The sequence below is a fragment of the Rhopilema esculentum genome, chromosome 12 (assembly GCF_057945365.1).
Source record: "Rhopilema esculentum isolate cy_ngs chromosome 12, ASM5794536v1, whole genome shotgun sequence".
Classification (NCBI taxonomy): Eukaryota; Metazoa; Cnidaria; class Scyphozoa; order Rhizostomeae; family Rhizostomatidae; genus Rhopilema; species Rhopilema esculentum.
The window spans coordinates 11,135,966-11,155,787 of record NC_142826.1 but is presented as its reverse complement, the minus strand read 5'-3'; the positions used below and the strand labels follow the sequence as shown (position 1 = coordinate 11,155,787).

General features: G+C 37.3%; 1 protein-coding gene across 4 annotated transcripts in view; it reads left to right on the top strand.

Moving 5' to 3' along the window:
• Positions 1–19,822, top strand: part of LOC135681325 (kalirin) — a 73,334-nt gene that overhangs the window by 15,088 nt on the left and 38,424 nt on the right. For all 4 annotated transcript variants that reach the window (XM_065195739.2, XM_065195738.2, XM_065195737.2 and 1 more), the window contains 14 exons: positions 2,566–2,688; positions 3,902–4,093; positions 4,479–4,850; positions 6,124–6,246; positions 7,411–7,602; positions 13,579–14,430; positions 15,585–15,776; positions 16,181–16,567; positions 16,679–16,828; positions 16,974–17,165; positions 17,482–17,621; positions 17,994–18,060; positions 18,865–18,971; positions 19,470–19,539. In XM_065195739.2, coding sequence (XP_065051811.2) covers positions 2,566–2,688; positions 3,902–4,093; positions 4,479–4,850; positions 6,124–6,246; positions 7,411–7,602; positions 13,579–14,430; positions 15,585–15,776; positions 16,181–16,567; positions 16,679–16,828; positions 16,974–17,165; positions 17,482–17,621; positions 17,994–18,060; positions 18,865–18,971; positions 19,470–19,539 — 3,159 coding nt within the window. The remainder of the gene's footprint in view (positions 1–2,565; positions 2,689–3,901; positions 4,094–4,478; positions 4,851–6,123; positions 6,247–7,410; positions 7,603–13,578; positions 14,431–15,584; positions 15,777–16,180; positions 16,568–16,678; positions 16,829–16,973; positions 17,166–17,481; positions 17,622–17,993; positions 18,061–18,864; positions 18,972–19,469; positions 19,540–19,822) is intronic.

Sequence of the window (19,822 nt, the reverse complement as noted above, 5' to 3'; positions counted from 1 at the left end):
TGTGTTCATTTAGAACACTGAATGACAGGCGCAATTTTGACAAGTGTCTAACACCTACAATATCATTTATACCATATATTGAATTCTTTTCAGGTCTTATCATAGCAATTAGTTTACACTTAAATTCAGTAATCGACGTTGAATTTCTTGTTTCATCATTCAATAGATTCTACTCGAAAGGTGCATTTTGAAAATAAGTGTTTGAGTATCTTGCAGTTCTTCCAACATTTTGGTCAAACTGTCTCACATTTCGAAGACTGTAGCTTACATTGACGCTCAAGGGGAATTTCAGAAAACAAATAAAGGAAAGGGATTTTACCAAATTATAGAAATGGCACAGTCGTCTATACCATCTCCTATGATACAAGTCCTCCCACTCAAGTTCCTTGTAAAGACGTTTCCTGCTTGTTCCTCTCCATGCACCAGTTACTGCTAGGGCTGCACAATACTGTGTCTGTTCAAGTCGCTGTGTAAAGTTTAAGCACATTTGGGGGTCATATTTATGATAAATAATATCACCATAATCAAGGTGCGGTCTTACATAAAGCTTATATATTTTTTCCAAGACATCTCACGAGATATATTTGGAAAGGTATCTTATCATCCCAATGCCACGCCTCGCTTTTTGTATAGCTTCTTTTGTGTGGCTTTAAGAGTCTAGCTTTGAATCTAAGATCATACCAAGGTGCTTATGTTGCTACATCATCATTGCCAAAAGACAAAGGTGGATGGATTGGTTTAACCCCCTTGACAGAGAAAATAACTTCTTCCGTTTTCTCAGTATTAAATTTCCTTTCCATTGCCAGGCCCATAGTCGTATTTTCTCTAAATCCCTATCTAGTTTTTATGCAGTTTTGGTCTCATTACAGACAACTGAAAAAGCGATGTGTCGTCGGCAAATAGCTTAATTTCGCATCCTACATTCTCAACAATGTCGTTAATATATACAAGAAAGAAGAGCGGTCCCAGAACCGATCCTTGGGGCACTCCCGCCAATATATCCTCTCATTCAGAATTTTTCCCATTCAGCAAGACCCGCTGCTTATGACAAGAGAGATAATCTTTAATCAATTTGAGAAGATTTCCAGAAATATCGTTACATTCAAGTTTATAGAGTAATCCCATGTGCCATACCTTGTCGAATGCCTTAGAGAAATCGAGAAAGTCAGCACGTGTTTCCCTGCTAGGAGTTTCTTAAAAACCAGTGTAAATTTTATGGGTTATGGAGATTAATTGATTAACCCGATTGTTGAGCAGATATGAGACTGTTGGTACAGAGGTGGCTGTACAAGAAGAGAGACTGGCCGATAGTTATTTTTACACTGCCTGTTCCCCTTCTTATGTACAGACATACGAGATATACAGATACAGATATACAGATATTCTTATGTACAGGTCTCGTAATGTTTGCCTTTTTCCAGAATGAAGGATATTAGCCTGTTATAAGACTTTTCTCAATAATCATGCTAAGGGGTTCAACGATCGTGGAGTCACATAACTTAATCATAGCTATGGAGATGTTATCACAGCCGTGTGCCTTTGATGGGTCAAGTGATCGTATCAATTTGAGTACTTTTTGCCTGTCAATCTCTACATTCTCAATAACTGAGTCGCACCTGGGCCGAAACTCTGGGAGGGAGCTTCCTGTTTGTATGTTACAACACTGTTTAGCGAAGAATTCATTTAACAGATTAGCTTTAGTTTGTACATTTATAATGAATAATCCATCTTCTAATAACGGAGGAATATTTATAGATTTCTATTATCTATTCAGAGTAGACCAATTACTTTTTATACCTTCATTTGGATCAGAGAGCTTTCTTCCAATTCTTTTAAAGTATTCCTCCTTTGCATTCAAAATCATTTTAGATGTTTCATTTCGGATACGACATGGGACCAATCCTGGTTCCTTCTTCCCCGTATACAAAAATTCCTACAGACTTTCTGCTTACGCTTGAGTAGATGGGTAGGTAGAGTATCTTGGTGGTAGAGTGGATTTGGGTAGCACAGGTGTGATTAGATTGGTGACGCATAGAGGCAAAAAACTGCACGGGGAAGAGCTTCAAAGCGAAAGCTCCTATAATTAGTTGACTGCTGTTGATTACAAGCTTGCTTGTCAATGCCAAAAAATTAGCTGCATGGCATGCATTTTTTTCCTGATGCTAGTTTGATGGTAACTGAATTTTTAAAAATTTGACAGAAAGCAACTTAACAGTTTTATATTTTGCATTAGGTAAAAGTCATATTGACAGAAAGTATGCCAAATGTTTGTATATATGTATATTGAAGGTTGAACGCAAGTCTGAAGCTTAAGTTACTATATAATGACTGTCATATTTTTTATCTTTGTTGATATATCTTCTTGCAATTTACTTCTTCAACTTTGCTTGCTTCTGCAGGTTTATCTTTTATATAGCCCTTTTTTAGGACTTTGTGACTATTGCTAGATTCAACGGAGATTTTAAGGATGCAAGTATGATTAATGCCATTGATACAAGGTACTTAGTTTTATTTTCTCTTCCTCAAGTACGTTCCAGTCATTACAGGTTTACTTTTACCATTTAGATGCTTGCGTGGATTCAAGAAAACCGGGCTGAGTACTTAGAGTGTTATTCAGATATTGGCGAAGATTTAGAATCAGTTAAAGAGTTGGAGGAGGATCATAAGCTGTTCGAGGCCAATTGTGCGGTAAGCCAGATATTTTGTTGCGCCAGTTGTCATCATACCTTCAGCTATTTTTAATTTCATCATAAGCATCATCCGAGCGATTTTTAATTTGATTTTTTTGTTTTGTAGGATTTTGCCTGCTTTGGTTTTTTTCTGGCCCTGTTTTTCATTCCTTCCAAATTCCTTAGATTTTCAGAAATGACTCGAATTCAGCTCGTCTTCATTTTCTATTCTATTCTTTCTATCGTCCTATAGTTCCATCGGTGTCACTTTGTTGATGCATACCATTTTATCCCCCCCCCCTCCGGTGCGTCTTGCACTGCATTTGTCACCTTTTCGCCATTTTTCTTTGGAATGACATCAGATTTACTGCTTAGCCAGGTCTCCTATAAATCGCAGACCTATCGTAGAGCTATCATAAAATATCGGCGACGGTTTTTGATCATTTGCGTTCTGTTTCCTATTCATTATGAACAGTTCCTCGCATGGCTTAAGACTGTCGGCAGTCGTAGATCGTGACCGACCAGGCAGTTTAACTTGGTTTAACTGAGTACAAATTTCCCGATCTCCACGACTGGTTACAGACACTCTTTGGTTTTGCTATTATCACGTGGGTTTGATCGGCCAATCAGATGATCAGCCTTAACGAATCGGTCTGCTTTATGGAGCCGAATAGGATTATGACAATCGCAGACTGTCGCCGACGTTTGGTATTGCAGGTGGAAGATAGAAGACAGGCTCGACGACAATCGCAGACTATCGCCGATCGCGCTGCGATTTTATTGAAACCATGATTTTATTCAAGCTATTCGTTAACTTCCTTCCACGTGCATTAGTAGCAGAATCAATTAGTGATGTGATATCATTTTTGATGCCCTGAATTTTCGCGATGTTATTTAGACGTGAACTAAAGCAAGTAACGAAGGAAACACTTGTAAGAATTTCTTTTTGGCATATCTGCTCATTGTAACCTACATCAAGTTTCCAACTACTGCAATGTATATTTTAAATTGTGTTTGTGGTGTAAAACCAGATTTGTTTCAGGGGGCATTGGCTGGGGGCATGAGGGCTATATCCCCACCTCTACAGCTCCAGATTGGTGGAAAAATTTCGAAAATTTTGCTACTTTGTTGGAATTTTAAGTAATATTTTATCTTAAGAATGCTCTGCCCCCGAAAAGATAATTTAGCTCCCACTCTATCTTTGATTCAAATTTTTCCTGTGTCAAATCTAGGAAGTTCAAGTAAATATCGACAGAGTTCGACAGGTGGCTCAAAGATTGCAGGATGTTGCCTTCTGTGATGTTGAGGTCATTGACGCGTTGGTACAGAAGTTAGACAACGAATGGAGAAAGTTGTTGATGGCAGTAGAAAGACGTAGCGGGTTCTTAGTGTCATCACGGTCATTTCATGTCATTGCTGACAAGGTAAGAGTAAAGTTGCCTACATCTGCTAACATTTTTCAGATCACAAATTAAGAAACCTCAGAGGTTACTCGCGTGGCAACCATGAATTAATTTATGTTGGACCAAGAGAATGCATTACAAAACAAGGTTGGTTAAGTGAAAAAAAGCGAAACTAACAATTTGTACCAATTGTTTATCCTTTTGGCATGGTGTTTGCAATGCTTGAGGTCGAACAATGATTTTTCGTGTTTTCACTTTTACATTTCGAGTTCATTTGAAAGTGAATGGTGAGCTGGTAAAGGAAAGTGTAATTTGTCCCTTCTGCAGTGTCAATGTACTACTTTTATCAATGAACATGCTATTTGTTGTCAATCTTTACAATAATTATTTCGATGTTGTTTTATAGTACATGCTAATGAGCGACGCCTGGATGGACCGACTTAAAGAAACGGAGAAAGCTGAATTTGGATCCATAGAAGAAGGAGAAGGCTTGCTAAAGAGCCACGAGCGTTTAAAGCGGGATATGTCTGAAGCCCACGTCATCGTAAGTGAAGAAGGAAAGAATCTTCTAAGTGCTCTTCAGAAGCCAACCACAGATGACAGATCAGCGAAAGCGCGCTCAAGGGCCTCCGACTATTCTGAGGCAGTATCACACGTGATGGACAGGATTTTGGAAATGCATGAGCGGAACAGGCAGCTGACAATCTCATGGGAAAAGCAGCGAGTTAGACTCAGTCAAAGGTGTGAGCTCTCCAAATTCCAAAATGAATGCAATGAGGTACGTAGCATTTCGCATTTGTTAGTGGTTCTTTGTATGTATATGTATATATAGATTGACAAAATAGTTTGTGGAATCGTCACCAACCTGGTACACGACTCCTTATCCTATAGCTGTTCTCGTAGAAAAGGTGAATAGAAATCAATCTGTATTTGAATAAATGTGTTAGCATCACCCAATACATCTCATGAATGGCGGTTTAAAAAACGCTTTTAAAAATGGAGCTTTCAACAACGCTTTTTTATGATAGTTTTAACATTAACAGTGTCAGTCTGCATACAGCAATGCAACTTTTTGCTTTAAATTCAATGGTTTTTTAAATTTACAATCAAGACTGCGAAATAATTTCTTTTGATTATGGAATGTTTATATTAAATTGAAACGGCTAAATTTGTGTTTGTCATAGGGCAGAGAATTAACACTGAATACTGTATGCTAGGGATAAGTAGTCACTGATTGGTCGAAGCAAGGAACCAATCAAACTGTATTTCTCTTATGTTATCTCGACCATCAACTGGATATGAATTTAAATTCACCTTTTGGTCGAAACTCTCACGACCAGTTTTGGCAGTAAAATTTGTTTGTATTTTATAAAATGTTTCCACTTTTACAATAGTTTTTCATGTACAAAATTTTAGCGCGACGGCCTATTTTCAGTTTATTGCAAGTTTATATCAGTTTTGTCTTTGGCAGATAATAAAAAACTTCCTGTTGTCTTCTGGTCGATTTTAGAATCAGTCTTGTTGCCATAATCTCTTTCTATTCATTGCTGTTTGGTGTTTGCTTTCATTTCATGTCAATAGATTGCTATTCAACTCAAGTCATTTAATTATTCACGTGTCTTTGGTCTATGATCCAAGTCAGGGGGCTTCCCAGTTGACCACAAAGTCGTATTTTATTACCTTTTATTTGCTATTAGCTGTTTAGTTTATTTGCCTTGGTTTAAATGTAAGAGTATTTCAAATATTATGGTGTAATTATTCTCTTCTGTAATTACCTTTAATCATTTCCACGCTCAGAAATGTGTGGCTGGTTTATCCATCCTCTTGTGTAAAGATTCTGTACAAATGTAATTGTACTGGTGACAAAAGCAACCCCCGGTTTTCATTCGGATTATTAATTTGTCATTTGCGTCTGGAAAATAAAAGAAACTAGGTCGAGCTGTAAAATATCCGGAGCTCTTTTGTTATCAAGAGTCATTAAATGGAAGACGTCAGGAAAGAGACCAAGAATTAACTGTAAATTACCTATCGATTTTTAATTACTATCTAAGGTATTGGAATGGATTAGAACGGTTGGATTACAGCACTTCAAGGAATACACAGGTGTGGGTGTGTGCTATGAAGATGCAGAGAGTTTGTTCACAAAACATAACGAATTTTTAGTTTCATTTGAGGTTAGTGACTTTGCTTTTCTTGCCATTTTTTCTGCAAAATGTTCTAGGCTGTTTTTGATAAATGCGTGTCTAGCTTGAGCAACTAAATTCAATTCCATCTTTGATCGTTGGTAACTAAAACTGGTTCATTTCCCTGATTGCAACGATACTCTTATATGAACAGATTACAAACAGCTAGCAGCGTTAACATTTTTGTGTTGCTGTTATGCCATTTTGCTGGCAGGTTCGGTTTATTCCATCAAAGTAAGCATTGATCTGAAAATGAAAGGATTTTTCTAATAAGAATATTCTTATTACCTCCTTTGGTGCGTTTATGCGTGACTTTAATCGTCTTAAAGCTGTTTTCATTGTAGATTAATCGCTGTTTATTTCTTGCTAATCTGCAACAAACTGGATTTGATAATTGTAATGCAAAGTGTACCCGGCTCAGTGTGCCAAATTGCAGACTTGTGCCTTTTTTGATAAATCACGGAAAAGCCTTGTTTGGAATTTTGTAGGAATTTAACATTGTGAACTGCAAACAACTTGTATGCAGGAGATACGATTCACCGTTTCTTAGAACAAGCTGTCACGCGGGCGTTATAACATAGGCAGAGAAAGCTGATCTTTGAAACCTTGATTATATATCTGTCAAGTTCGCTTGATAACGAGATGTTATACGATAACATAGTACGCTGTAATAAACTTCATATATACTAGAACCACACGAATATTTTCTTTTATACATTTGAAGTTGCTTTTACAGACTTAAATCGTGCCGCGAAGAGACCTGGGAACGAGATCCCCAAAAAATTTTTAAGCTGACAGACAGAATTTTGCTATAATAAGAAAATACTTTGCAGCGATGGTCTCGAGTCCCTGAATACTAATTCATGAGTTTCATTTGGACATTAACTTTAAACCGAAAATGGCTAATCATTCTATCTAAATTTGCTTTGTTGATGATTGCAATCGCTCCAAAATGTTTTTATCGTTATCTTCACCTTTTTTATGTTTATTCCCGTTGTTAAATTTGGTGTTCTTGAGTTACTAAGATTGTGTCCTAAGTAGGCCGCGTGCCGCCACAGTGGAAATATTTTTATTTCTAAGAAGAACACTGTGGCATATCTTCAATTTTTTGTATGAGCCATGACCTTACAGTTTTCCTATCTTTCTTCTCATTAGGTAATTAACGAAAAAGGAAGGAAATTGTCAGACGCAGCTCTTCAGTTGTCGGAAGCGAAAGAGTGCAACCCTGAAGATCTCAATCCACTAGCATCAAGTTTTGAAAATGAATTGAATGACTTTGCCAATAGAGTTTCAGGACGAAAAGAAGTTTTGGAAATGGCAAAAAATTTTTTCAAATGCGCTGACCAGGTAATCATCCTAGAAAATCTTATGTTTCTTGAGAGCTTTGTAAAAAAGTGTAAAATAGAATACGAAAGCTGGATCCTCTTTTTGCAGCAGAATGCAATCTAAGTAAAAGTCAGTTTAATTCATGTCGCCTTATTGGTAGGTGTGCATGTTGACAAGGTTATAACAAAACTAATCCTCGACAATTCTTTTACTTCGGAGATTCTGGTAAATGTGACGTCAGAAATGATAGATGCTTCATCTAGGAATGACTTGCAACTCGAAGCAGATTTATCTGAAAGGGACGTAAATAACAAGCAGAAAACTCTAACGTGTATTATAACCAAAATGAAAACAAACTGTATCATTAAGAAGTGATTATAGGCCCAGTCCACTTCAATTTAAAGACGTACCCGAATAGATAATACTCTAGTCCTAGCGACACATTTTTAGCCCTAGATACTTTCAGGATTCTGATTTGATGTCCCATCCTCCCCACGAGCTGATATCAGAATCAGCATTAAAAACATTGCAAATAAAGATTAGGCGGAACTAATGAACGATTGATTTTCTTTGGTTTTCCTTTAAAATAAAAAAAACCACATCATCTTACATCTCTTCTATCAATAAAATATAGGGACAGGGGTTTTAGCAATTTCATTTGAATTTGGTTCTTAGAAGGTCTTTCCAAGAATCACTGTAATTTGACTTGCTGGGAAGCTGTCATAAAAGGGACGGTCTATATATTTTTGATTTATGAATGGTGCTATCGCTTAAACAAAATTCATTGAAATGAAATGTTAAAAAGGTAGATCCTCGATGTTGCACTATGTCAGGATGCAAATGGAGAGGTGGGAAGCATACCATAAAATTGGCTGGACCATGTCAGTAATTGACTAACATCTAGTGGCTTTAAGAACGTCAATATTCCACTTTTTCATAAGCAAACATATACATCTCGAAGATGATGTCTGTTCTTGATGTGTGGTTAGTTGTTTTTGCTAACTGTGGCAGCTATCTCATCTCATCTTATCCTATCTCATCCAGATGGGCCTGACCTTGAATTGCCAAGTACTGTGGTCTTCTTTAATAGCAACGTCAGTGTATTGTGATGATGTGAACAAGCGAACAATTTTGAACCATACTGCATCCTTTGATATTGAATATTATCCAAATGTAAGCAAGAATGATGCTTAATTGCGAGTCAGCAGTTGAAAAGATTGAAAGTTTTGATTCCTCATTTCTGATGTCTCAAGTCAGCTCCAGCCCCTTAACGAAGCATCTTCGGCTAGGCATCTGAAACTAATGTGCTTTCAGAGAGTTCTGCTGCCAGTTAAATTATGCTTCTTTAGCTAGATGATTTCCAGTTTTATTCCATCATAGTAAGCATTTTACTCATCCATCCAGTTTTACTCAGGGTTGGTGCTAGAGGCCAAATTGTGAGCCCAAAACGCTCACATTCTATTAAGCTACCGATGATAAATTTATGGGAATGCCAGTGGAAAGTATGAATAATGATGGACCTTCAAGTGTGTTCACATGGTCACACTGGGGCATGTTCACAATTGACGTAACAAGATTTGCTGTCTTCAAGTGTGTTTACTTATCTGGAATGGCTAAAGTAAAAAGAGAAATGAACTTTGTTTTAGCTTGCTTGAATTAAATTAGTAGCTGAAAATCATGGCCTAATTGCCGGAAATTTGGTATAATAGACGCTGATTATTCCAGATGATTGTATTTTGAAAGCTAATCTTCGTTTTTTAGTGGTGCAGAACAAAAATTATACAGTATGTATGTATATCACAAGAAAACAGCGGTCCGTAGAAAGAGAATAACATAAAATTTAATGTTCATGTTAAAATGAAGCAATGGAGATTTCACGATTAAAATTTCCTGGCAAACAGCAATAATTTCCTGCAATGAATCTGTGTTAAAAATTTCCTGACAGCGCCGCTGCCGGACATTTTCCAGCCCTGCTCATTCGTGATCAAAACTATTTCATAAGCCTTTTTTACCTGATATACCTAAATCCGAAATAGGCACGGGTATCCCCTGATTATAATGGGTTTCCACTCTTTGCCGCAATTCAGCAGAATCTGCCCTTTTAAGGCCGTTTGCGAATGATGCAGTTGAAGGCAGTTTGCAGGGTGAATTTGAAGAAGACACAACGTCGCGGTGAAGCAGAAACAAGCGACCGCGTTCCTAACTCAAATGATGCTTATCAGTCAAGATCAAAATTGCTGCCCGCTAATTCAAGATCATTATAAATCCGGCATTAATCATAAACATAAGCAGAAGTAGGGTTTTTATGGTAAGACCCGTGACTTGTGGTTGATGATGCTTGTTGTTGTAGGACCTTTGAAAGATAAGTGGAGTAATGTGGTCCAGTGCGAACTTCCTAGAGCTTGTAATCGATGTGATGAAGGAAGCAGAAAGCAGTGTAAATTCAATATTATTTACACACGATAGCAAACTCTGCTCACATAGGTGTTACTGATGCCGTTACGATTTCTACATCCTAAGTGAACATCGCTTCAATACCTGTTACCAATTTATTCAGCAATTTTTTTATCCCGAATGAAGAAAAAGCAGAAAAAACTCTTCCTTTGTTTATGAAGACCAATAGACTGATTCTAACAGAATTTGCTCCACTTTCCCTTAAAATGGACAGTGAATTACATGATTGGTGTGTTATATGTGGCCCGTGTAACTGAGTGCATCTATTGAGGCTCGACATTAGAAGTGCCCGTCGTCTACCAATGGGGTAAGGTTTCAATACACCTGTATAGCTCGTGTTTAATGGTAACTGAGTGTAGAATGTCAGCGACTGTAGTTGAATGTAACTTGCTTTAGCCACACAGAATACTATGGCAGGGACACCTTTGAGGCAGTACGTTGAACACCGGGCCTGCTAGTGGTATTTCTTAAGCCTATCCATATTTTAATCAACTTTCTGTTGTGTGTGGTTTCTCGATGGTTCAATAAAGGTGAAAATTCTTGGATTTTTGCTTATAATCCTTCATATATTATTAATGCCTGTTCATTCAAATATTATGAAATTCTGCTTTGAACATAGAACTTGCGCGCTGGTTGGTTTTAAGATTCATTGGATATGAAAAGTGTTGTTTTTTGTGGCGAACAATGATAAAAACGGGTCATTATTAGAATCAGCACCAAACAAGTCCTTGCCAAAGTTCTGCCTATCAGAAGGAAGTCCTGTGCATCATAGTGTTCTATGATGTAAGAAGAAGCTATGAGCATTTATTGTGGGTTCAGACAGCGAAGAGAAGCTCACTTGACTGACAAGAACTATTTAAATGCCCTTCAGTTTTTTGTTGACGAAGATCAAATAAGTTTGTGTAGTTAGTGGTCATTTTATAAACATAAAGTTTCATTTCTACTTGGTTAGGCTTAGTGGCCACGGACAAATATATTTTCTTTACAATCTGAATTCTTTCTCAGATCTGAGTGTGCGGTTTAGGCCCTATGTTTTCGCTCCGACTGACTAAGACTTAACGCTGCATTAAATGGAACTTATGCTTAAAATCAGCTGTGCCTTCATCCACAATCATAATATCTGTGTTTACACTTAGACTGCTGAATAAAATGAAAGAAGGTGGATTATCTTTGTCTTATTTTGAATTATTCATGACATCTTTCGGCGTGACATAATGCCGGCTGCTTTGTTGGACTATTAAGACCAGAGCAGTTCATTTCGGTGTCGAAAAGAAATCGATATGAAATTCTGCATTAAATATCGAGCAATATCTCCTCACATATGTCTAAGGTCTTAATTGGCTTCGTTTGCGAAGGTTCAAATTTAGATGCTGCAATATGAATGGTGTTTGGGTGGAGTAATTTCTTAACTACTGGTGATATTTGCATTGAGTAAGTACTTTTTTCTGCTTCAGAACCCATATGTTAGAGTATTGCTAGAACAAGGGCTGACTGTATATCCGGAGGGAATTTCTGTAACCTGCTTGGACATGTGAGGTTTTTGCCAATATTTGATATGGACGACAAAACTTTCAAAATTCATTGACTTAAGATGAACATTGAATCTTATCGTAAAAATGAATTCTGGCTTATTTTTGATACTGGCTGATTTTTTTTCAAGAATTGTCGGACTAGTATTTTTTATGACACTACTGGTCAAAAGTTCTACTAAGAATTGTTTGACTTGGTGTTTGGCATTGCCTACAGGTTTCAAGTATATACAGTGTTTACAATGTCTCGATGAAATTTTCACCCTTTCATGAGAATGCAACTTTGTGTGAACAATTGAATGGAGTTCAAGCCGAACCAAAAGGCTGAGCAAATTCAATCTCACTTAGCTCCGTCTAATTCCGTAAGACCCGTCTTAAATTCTTTGAAATTGGTTGCGAAGATGTTGCCAGGGCTTCATTTACGTCGTGAGTCCTTATGGCTACCAAAATGGAAATGTCGATTTTGGATTTTGCTGTGTTTGTCAATTATTGCTGCCCTTATAATAAAATTCGATTCGTAAAGGCTTGAAGACAGCAAGTCAAACTAAATAGATAAGGTCTCTTCTGGCAGTGCTCCTTGTCGCCGGTTTCTGCGCATTAAATTCTAAACACGATAATCGTTGGGTGTGCATCTACCGTACTTATATATACAGTTAACAATGAATCAGTCCTTCGCAGCCGTACACGGGAGACATTAGAGAGAGAGAATCTTTCTTACAAATATGGATTTTCATGTTGGTGGAAGTCTTCATTTGTAGGCTTGATTAGTCAAAAAGAGAGGACATGAATTATAAATGATGTGAAAGGGATGAAAGGATTAAATTCGATCGAGTTTCGTCTGAGTTTACAATCACAAAATATAAACATTCTATTAAACCAAATGCTTTAACATGTGTTTTAGCTAGTAGCTCCTTTCTAGGGACTATCTCTTGAGTTGCTCCAGCAACAACCATTTTAGGCTTAACAGTTCCCACTTTTTGCCAATGAAACAATAATGTTTTGTATTTGTCGAGTTACTTAATTTTAAGCCCTTGTGTTTCTTAAATTGGCTTTGGTATGCTCTATAATTCCTGTGCCATATCAGCGTGAGACAACCACTGAAAACTCCTCCATCATTTATTTCTTCAGTCAAATGTTCGATAACTTAGCTGTAATTTGCTTGTTCTTGTGGTCGTCCATCCGGCCAATCCACCTGACCTTTTCTATTAGTTTCGAAAACTGTAAGCCTGTTGTTGCTCAATTCCAACCCATTGACTCATTCACTCTCAAAGCGACGGCCAGTTGTGTCACTTGTTTTTCCTGAGATTCGTGTCAAGACATACAAGGAAATACTTTAAGAAAACAGACTTTGGTGGGTTTTTTTAGCGGTAATAATTAGCTTCTTATCAGCAGTGCTTGCTTATTATGAAAAATGTAGACGCTGTTTCGTATGAAACCTGGACTAATCTGTTTGTGTTTTGAAGTTCGTCTTAGATGTCCACTGCGAAAATGGTAATTCTATATTCAAAGAGTGTTACCTTTTTAGGCAACTGCCATGTACACTTGAAGAGCAGCTTTCTTAACAGCCCAGTTGTCTCTATAGAACAAGCTGATGGACACAACCATCAACAGAAATGCGACCACAAACCGTTAGCGGTTTCTCCGTCCCTAACGGGCATCCGCTTTCTTTTGTTAACAAAGTTGTATTCATACGTTTTTGGCAGCGTAAACACATATTATTTAAGTTATCATTCTTAGTTGTTGATAAAACGAATTCAGCCAGAACACCAAGGGATATTTGTAGCTAATACAGAAAAGGTTGATGGAGTTTTATTCGTTTTGTTTTCAGCATTGTCAGCTTTTATTGAGCTAAACATCTTAGCGTTAGTCATTATGAATAATTCAGTCTATGTAGCTGCATTGTTGTAGCTGCATTGTTGTAACAATTGCGAATCAATTCTGTCCTGTTTGCATGAAGTTTTGAACAAAAATTAAGCAGCCAGCATGTAACATTTTTGATTTCCCTTTTTCACAGTTATCCTCTTGGGTCGAAAAACTTAAAGAAGAGCTAAATCTCGACGAGAGGACTTCACTTGACTGTGAGAATGTTGACGCCGTTTTGGAAAAACACAGGCATCAGTGTGAGAGCACTTTAGATCAGTTGTTAAATACTGTACGCGAAGGAGAAGAATTGTCGCAAAAATTACTGTGCGAATCGACTTTCTTGCAACAAAGGACGTCTTGGATCGAGGAAAATGCGAATAATCCGGTGAATTCGGAAAAAGCTGTTAAAGGGTTTCTAGAAAAATTAAATGCGAGTAAAACTCAATTGGAAAAGCTTTGGCTTGGAAAACAACAAAAACTTGATTATTGGATTCAGGTGAAAAATTATGAACGTGATTTGAATCAGATTTTGAAACATCAGTTAGACTGGTTACGACTTTGGGAAAGTAAGGAATTGGCATCTGATTTTACGAAAGCTCAAATAACATTGCGAAAGTTTACTTCAGAAAGTAGCGAGATGGAAAGAGGGATGAAAAATGTATACTCAAGAGGGGAGCATGTTCTACATGTGTTGCAGGAATGCGGAGTTGAAGTTTCACTAACCGACGATAAAGGTGGCAAAGTTGATTCGATAGCCTACATGAAAAGCACACTGAAGTCGCTAGGGGATCAAAAAAGTGAGCTTCTTGCGTCCAGACAGAAACTTCACAAAAAATTACAAGAGTGCGTCCAGCTTAGGCGATTAGAGGCAGACGCGAAGCGCGTTGCTGGGTGGATACGTTACGGTGAGAATATCCTACAAGCCAGCGTAGCGGCAGGAAGCTCGTTGGTCGAGGCCGAAGCGTTGCTGCGGGAATATGAGCAGTTTCAGGTCGCCATCGAGGTATGCCTTACTTATATTTCATTTGATAATATCATCTGTTTTTCTCACCTTCCAATGAGTGCGTATAATGTGTTATGGATGTTTAGGAATCATCTCAAGTTCGCCATGTATTTTTTGGCTGCATGGGATTTAGTGAAAGGATTGCATAATCGTAACGGACTCTACAGCTTTTGTCTGCTCTCTTAAGTTGATCATTTTAATTAAGCCTACCAAAGTCTTTCCTACATTGCTGTTTAAGAAAACAATATTTCACAGTTATAAGCTCCATGCCAATTCGCAACTTGGTTTAATTATGTTTTATGGCCAACAGCTGGTCGCAGCCTAAGTATTTTGAGATTAGAAAACATACGTATCGCGATTTACTCTCACTTGACAAGACTCTGTTGTCGAATTGTTTCTTATCAAAAGCATTTTCGGAGAATCTAGTAATTTAAGCCAAAAAAGCCCAGGAAGTTGTGTTGCAGCCAGTTGTGAAAATTGGCTCGTCCCCAAGTGTTGTTTTTTAACTAAGAAAAGGAGATGACTTACCTACGAAGTCTGGCGCTCATGGCTCCGACCAGGACTTTCACAGCCTCTCTTTTTTCTTTAGAAGCGATCGCAGCCTCTTCTTAAGAAGGCTAGGTTTCTTTAAAAACGCTGTTTTTCATTCTAGAAAGAAATTCGTTGGTAATTTGTTATTAATCAAGAAACTTCTTAAGAAAATGTTTTCTCTTAAAAACAAAAATGTAACAAAAGACTTTGTCTCTTAACAATTATGTATTATTGTCTATAGTATACAAGGCCATGCTAATTTTTCCAGATGTAGAATTACATTGTCACTGATTGTGTTTTCATACTTATCTATGAAAGTTTAAGTGTGGAAGATATGGCCGTGAATACCTATTGTGGAATGTTTATGCCTGGTTAAGAGCAATTTCATGTGAGGCGTTTATTTTCAGGAATCGACGACACAGATCTCTATATAATAGTGATTCGTTGCCACTGTTTCCTTGGTTGTGGCGATGTGGTTTACTGTAATATGACCAAATAGGAAGCTAACTCTTTTAACAACTTTATCATTGTTAAGAAAGAAACGTCAGTTCGTAAAGACTTTCGTTGACACACTCGCAGTATATTCTCACAGACCGTTCTGAGGTGTATTTTTTCACTTTTAGAAAACTCGCTTAGGTGTCATGGAAGTGAGAGAGACTGCAGATGGTTACTTGAGAGACGGGCATTTTGACTATGAAAGCATCGCGACCTGTGTTAGCACTGTGGAGAAGAAATGGGAGCGACTAATGAAATTAGCCGAACAGCGAAGAGCTGTTGTTTTTACTTCCTACAACTTTTATCGAGCCAGTGAACAGGTAGGTGCTACCACTTGCTTATTGTTTTTGTCATTCTCGTCTTTCTATTTTGACCAAGAACTTTAAGGAAGCATAGGAATCCAGATAGTTACATAGAAACTCTGAAACCATTGGTTTTGGGAGTGGGGGAAGCTGCGCTTTTGTCTGTAAGAAAAAATAACAAGCTTTTGCTGTTTTGATTTTCAAATGTAAACAAAGGAAAATCTATTTTAACTAGTTACAAATGATCACTATTTATTGTGTATGAATTGTAGTTTTCTTAAATAATCTTTCTTCTTTTGACTGACAAATCTGGATCGCAGTATCCTAAAACTGACTGAGCTGCGTTTCTTTCCAACAAGTTTCCAGTTTCTCTTAAAGATTGAATCAGTTTTGTACTAACATGAAACTTAACTGTCTTATAGGCAAGTAAGCTTCTCGAAAAATTCAGCAAAGACTGTCGACGGGACGAAGATCCTTGTTCAGAATTCAGCGAATACAATTTGTCACACAAGCAAGAAAAAATTGCCTTGGCACTCAGTCAGCTTGATAAAGAAAAAATTGCTGTTGAACAAAGTTGCAGGGAAGTTAGAGAATCTTCTGAGTGCTTTCTACAATTGGTTTTACCAAAAGGAGATGGTGACAACACGCCTGTGCTTGACGGACAGTTTGGACGTCTGGAGATCCTTGTAAATGACCTCGTCGAGCAGGCAACGTCACAAGAAATTCCCGTCCTAAAGCAACTGCAGTTAAGGAAGAACGTCTTGCATGGATGCCTGGAATACGCACGCTTTGAAGAGAGTGCAAAAGAGGTTCGTGTGTTTCGCAGAAATATAAACAATATTTTTGTAAAATCCTTGAAAATGGGGTTTTGATTTGGAGTATCTTCATTCCCAATAATTACATTTTTTGTCATTTTTTAGGCTCTTCAATGGATCCGAGATCATGGAAGCGATTTAGAATCGAAAGTAATCTCGTTGAGGCAAGAGGAAGAAGACCCTAATGGACCTTCAAGTCCGAAGAGATCTCCATCTGACTCTTCAAAACAAACCTACTTTAAAGAGGTTTTTGAGGTAGTTCTTTTGTTTGTTTTCTTTTCATTTGCCCTTACTGCTTATAACAGATATCAATTATTTTGTTAACAATTACCAGTCTTTCTATTTGTCATCTTTTCATTTCATCGTCGTTCCTGATCTCAATCTTCTCCTTTTCGTGCAGGAAATAAAAGAGAAAGTCAAGCTTTTGTTGAATCAAGCTCAAACTCTAATCGTAAAGACGTTTTTCCACTCAGAAGGAGTAAAAGAGTGTGCGGTTTCTGTTGACACAAGCTACCGTGATTTTATTTGTCGATTATGTGCATTCAGGCAAACCATAGAGCTAAAGCTTGGCTGCTCAATTTCTGAAATAGAGGTTTGCATCTTCTTACCTAAAGTGTGTTCGCTTTGTCTTCATGAAATGTCGTCCTGTTGCTGTTATTATTGGCTTCATGAACTATGTCATAGATGGTCTTACCCATAATAGTATGCCATATATTGTTCCAAGTTTCCTTTCTTTGTAAAAGCTTTATGGACGTACACATACGTACAATGAAGATGTACTTTTGGAATGTCTGAAAATTGCATTATGCCACACTTTCAAGTGTAAAAACCTGAACAAGAACACAACTAAATTGACATATTTTATTATTTTACATATTTACAACTATTTTCTGACTAATTCCGAGCAGGATGATGTTGAATGGCCAAATATATCTGGTTTGCAAGCAAAGGCGAACGAGTTGTCTTCCGTTACGCGAAGAGAGGCGTCGAGTGACAGTGGAATTCATGAACTGACCGAAGAAAAACGCAGATCTGCGAAGAGAATAGAGTAAGAAAAAAGATTTGCAACGAGAATTAATTAATTTTTTTAATAGCTATAATTTTATAATGTTACTGATGATTGTTAGATAACCAGATGATTAGCTAATTGATGGCTAACCAATTAATAATTATTTTCCGAATACATGGTTGAAAATTTAAATATGAGGCGAAATATGTTGCATTCTACCAACAATCTGATTCCGAGAATGTTTCTGTTTTATTATGGTTCTGTTCTAAACATTTAACGATAAGCATTTAATTTTCATTTTTCTAAACATTTAATTTATGGACGTTTAAGTACCTTCTTGTTATTTACTTGATTATTTTGCTGCAAGTTCTGATTGTCTATTGATGCTATCTCAATTGTTTGCCTACTTAGGTTCATTATGAATGAATTGCTTCAAACGGAAAGAGCCTATTGCAGCGACTTGAAATGTTGCATCGAGGTAGGGAGATAACATGTAATATATTCACTCCTTGTCTATCTTTATCTTGCCATACTCTCAACGGCGTTGTTGGCCACGGCGTTGTTGGCCACGGCGTTGTTGGCCACGGCGTTGTTGGCCACGGCGTTGTTGGCCACGGTCGTCCACAATATCCAACTGACCCATACCAAGTTGCATTATGTACAGTATTGTACTGTATTTGTACTGCATTGTGTTGTATTGTGTTGTATTGTGCTGCGTTGTTCTGTATTGTGTATTTATAGTGTATTTATAGCGTATAATGCAAAGTTTTGGAATATTTGTAATTTTGGATGTGGAGGCAACTCGATAACCTCATGTTTTTGCCTCCATCTCAACAATGATCAACTTAAGTTTTGTATTTGTTTTTATTGTGATAAAAAAAATATCCAGCTGTCAATGGCATTATCCATTCTTCATTCTGTTCAACCCCTTTCGCCTGCTATGTTTTAGAAGGATTTTTCTTTGCCCTTCTTTGCCCTTTCGTCTAATGATATTTTTTATCATAACCAGATGATCTATATTCTTTCTCCTGACTAATGCTGGTTTCCGTGTTCTTAAATTGTATGTATCATTTTTGGCTAGAATCTTTCTATTAATGTTGACAAGTCTATCGCTAAAACAAATATTTGACTGTACTCAGTCTATGCAAGACATAACGCATGGTTGTACCTTAAAGCAGTTGAGTGGCGATCATGCATCATCCATACGGATTTCATACTCATTGGCATTTTATAAAGTTGCTTTCAAACGGTATTCAGTTCAGATCCTTTTTTTATTTTTCAGAATTTTCTGTATCCAATGCTTGATAGTATGGATGTTCCGGACCCTCTTATTGGCAAACATGAAATTATTTTTGGAAATATTGAAGAAATTTATGAATTTCACAACACGTGAGTATCAGACTAAATGTTAATATAATTTGAAAATGTAACCAAGATCTTTAATCAGCAATTGGTTTTCTGATTCAATATTTGCATTCTTTTATTGCATTAAGTTTCGCAAGTTGAATGTTTGGCTCTAAACACATGTGGCTGTAAACACAATTGGCTCTAGACATGATTAGCTGTAACCACATGTGGCGCTAAGCATGATGGACTGTAGACACAATTGGCTGTGAACATGATTGGCTCTTAACACGATTGGCTGTAAACACAATTGGCTGTGAACGCGATTGGCTCTTACCACATGTAGCTCTAAACGCGATTGGCTACAATCACGGTTGGCTCGAAAAACAACTGGTTCTGAACACTGGCTCCGAACTCGCATATTTCTGAAAGCGATGAAAATCTTGGAGTTAATGTTGGCTTTGATTTTCAAGAGGTTAAATTGAAGTAATTTTTCGCTAATGTAAAAGGCAACCTTAAAAGGAAACTTTCTTCTTATCGTAGTGTATTTTTACAAGCGCTGGAGAAGTACGAAACAAAGCCAGAGGATGTAGGCGATTGTTTTTGTGACTGGGTGAGTTGAATCTGTAAATTTGTTTTTTACTTTCATGCCAGTTTCATGGGCGATAAGGATCCGAGGCAAACTTTGAAAATTATTAGGAACCGCCCTAAAGTGTTTCAGTTTACATTTTTGTAATGAGATCATTCAGTTAATAAAATCCCCTCTGTTTTGGTACAAACTGCTTGATAAATCTTAAGCTAAGTTTCTTACAAGAAGTTTCATCTTTTCGGTGGCCATGTTTTATTTATGGGAGGGCTCAACTTCTCATTTCGTTAGACAAATTTTTAGATTAGTC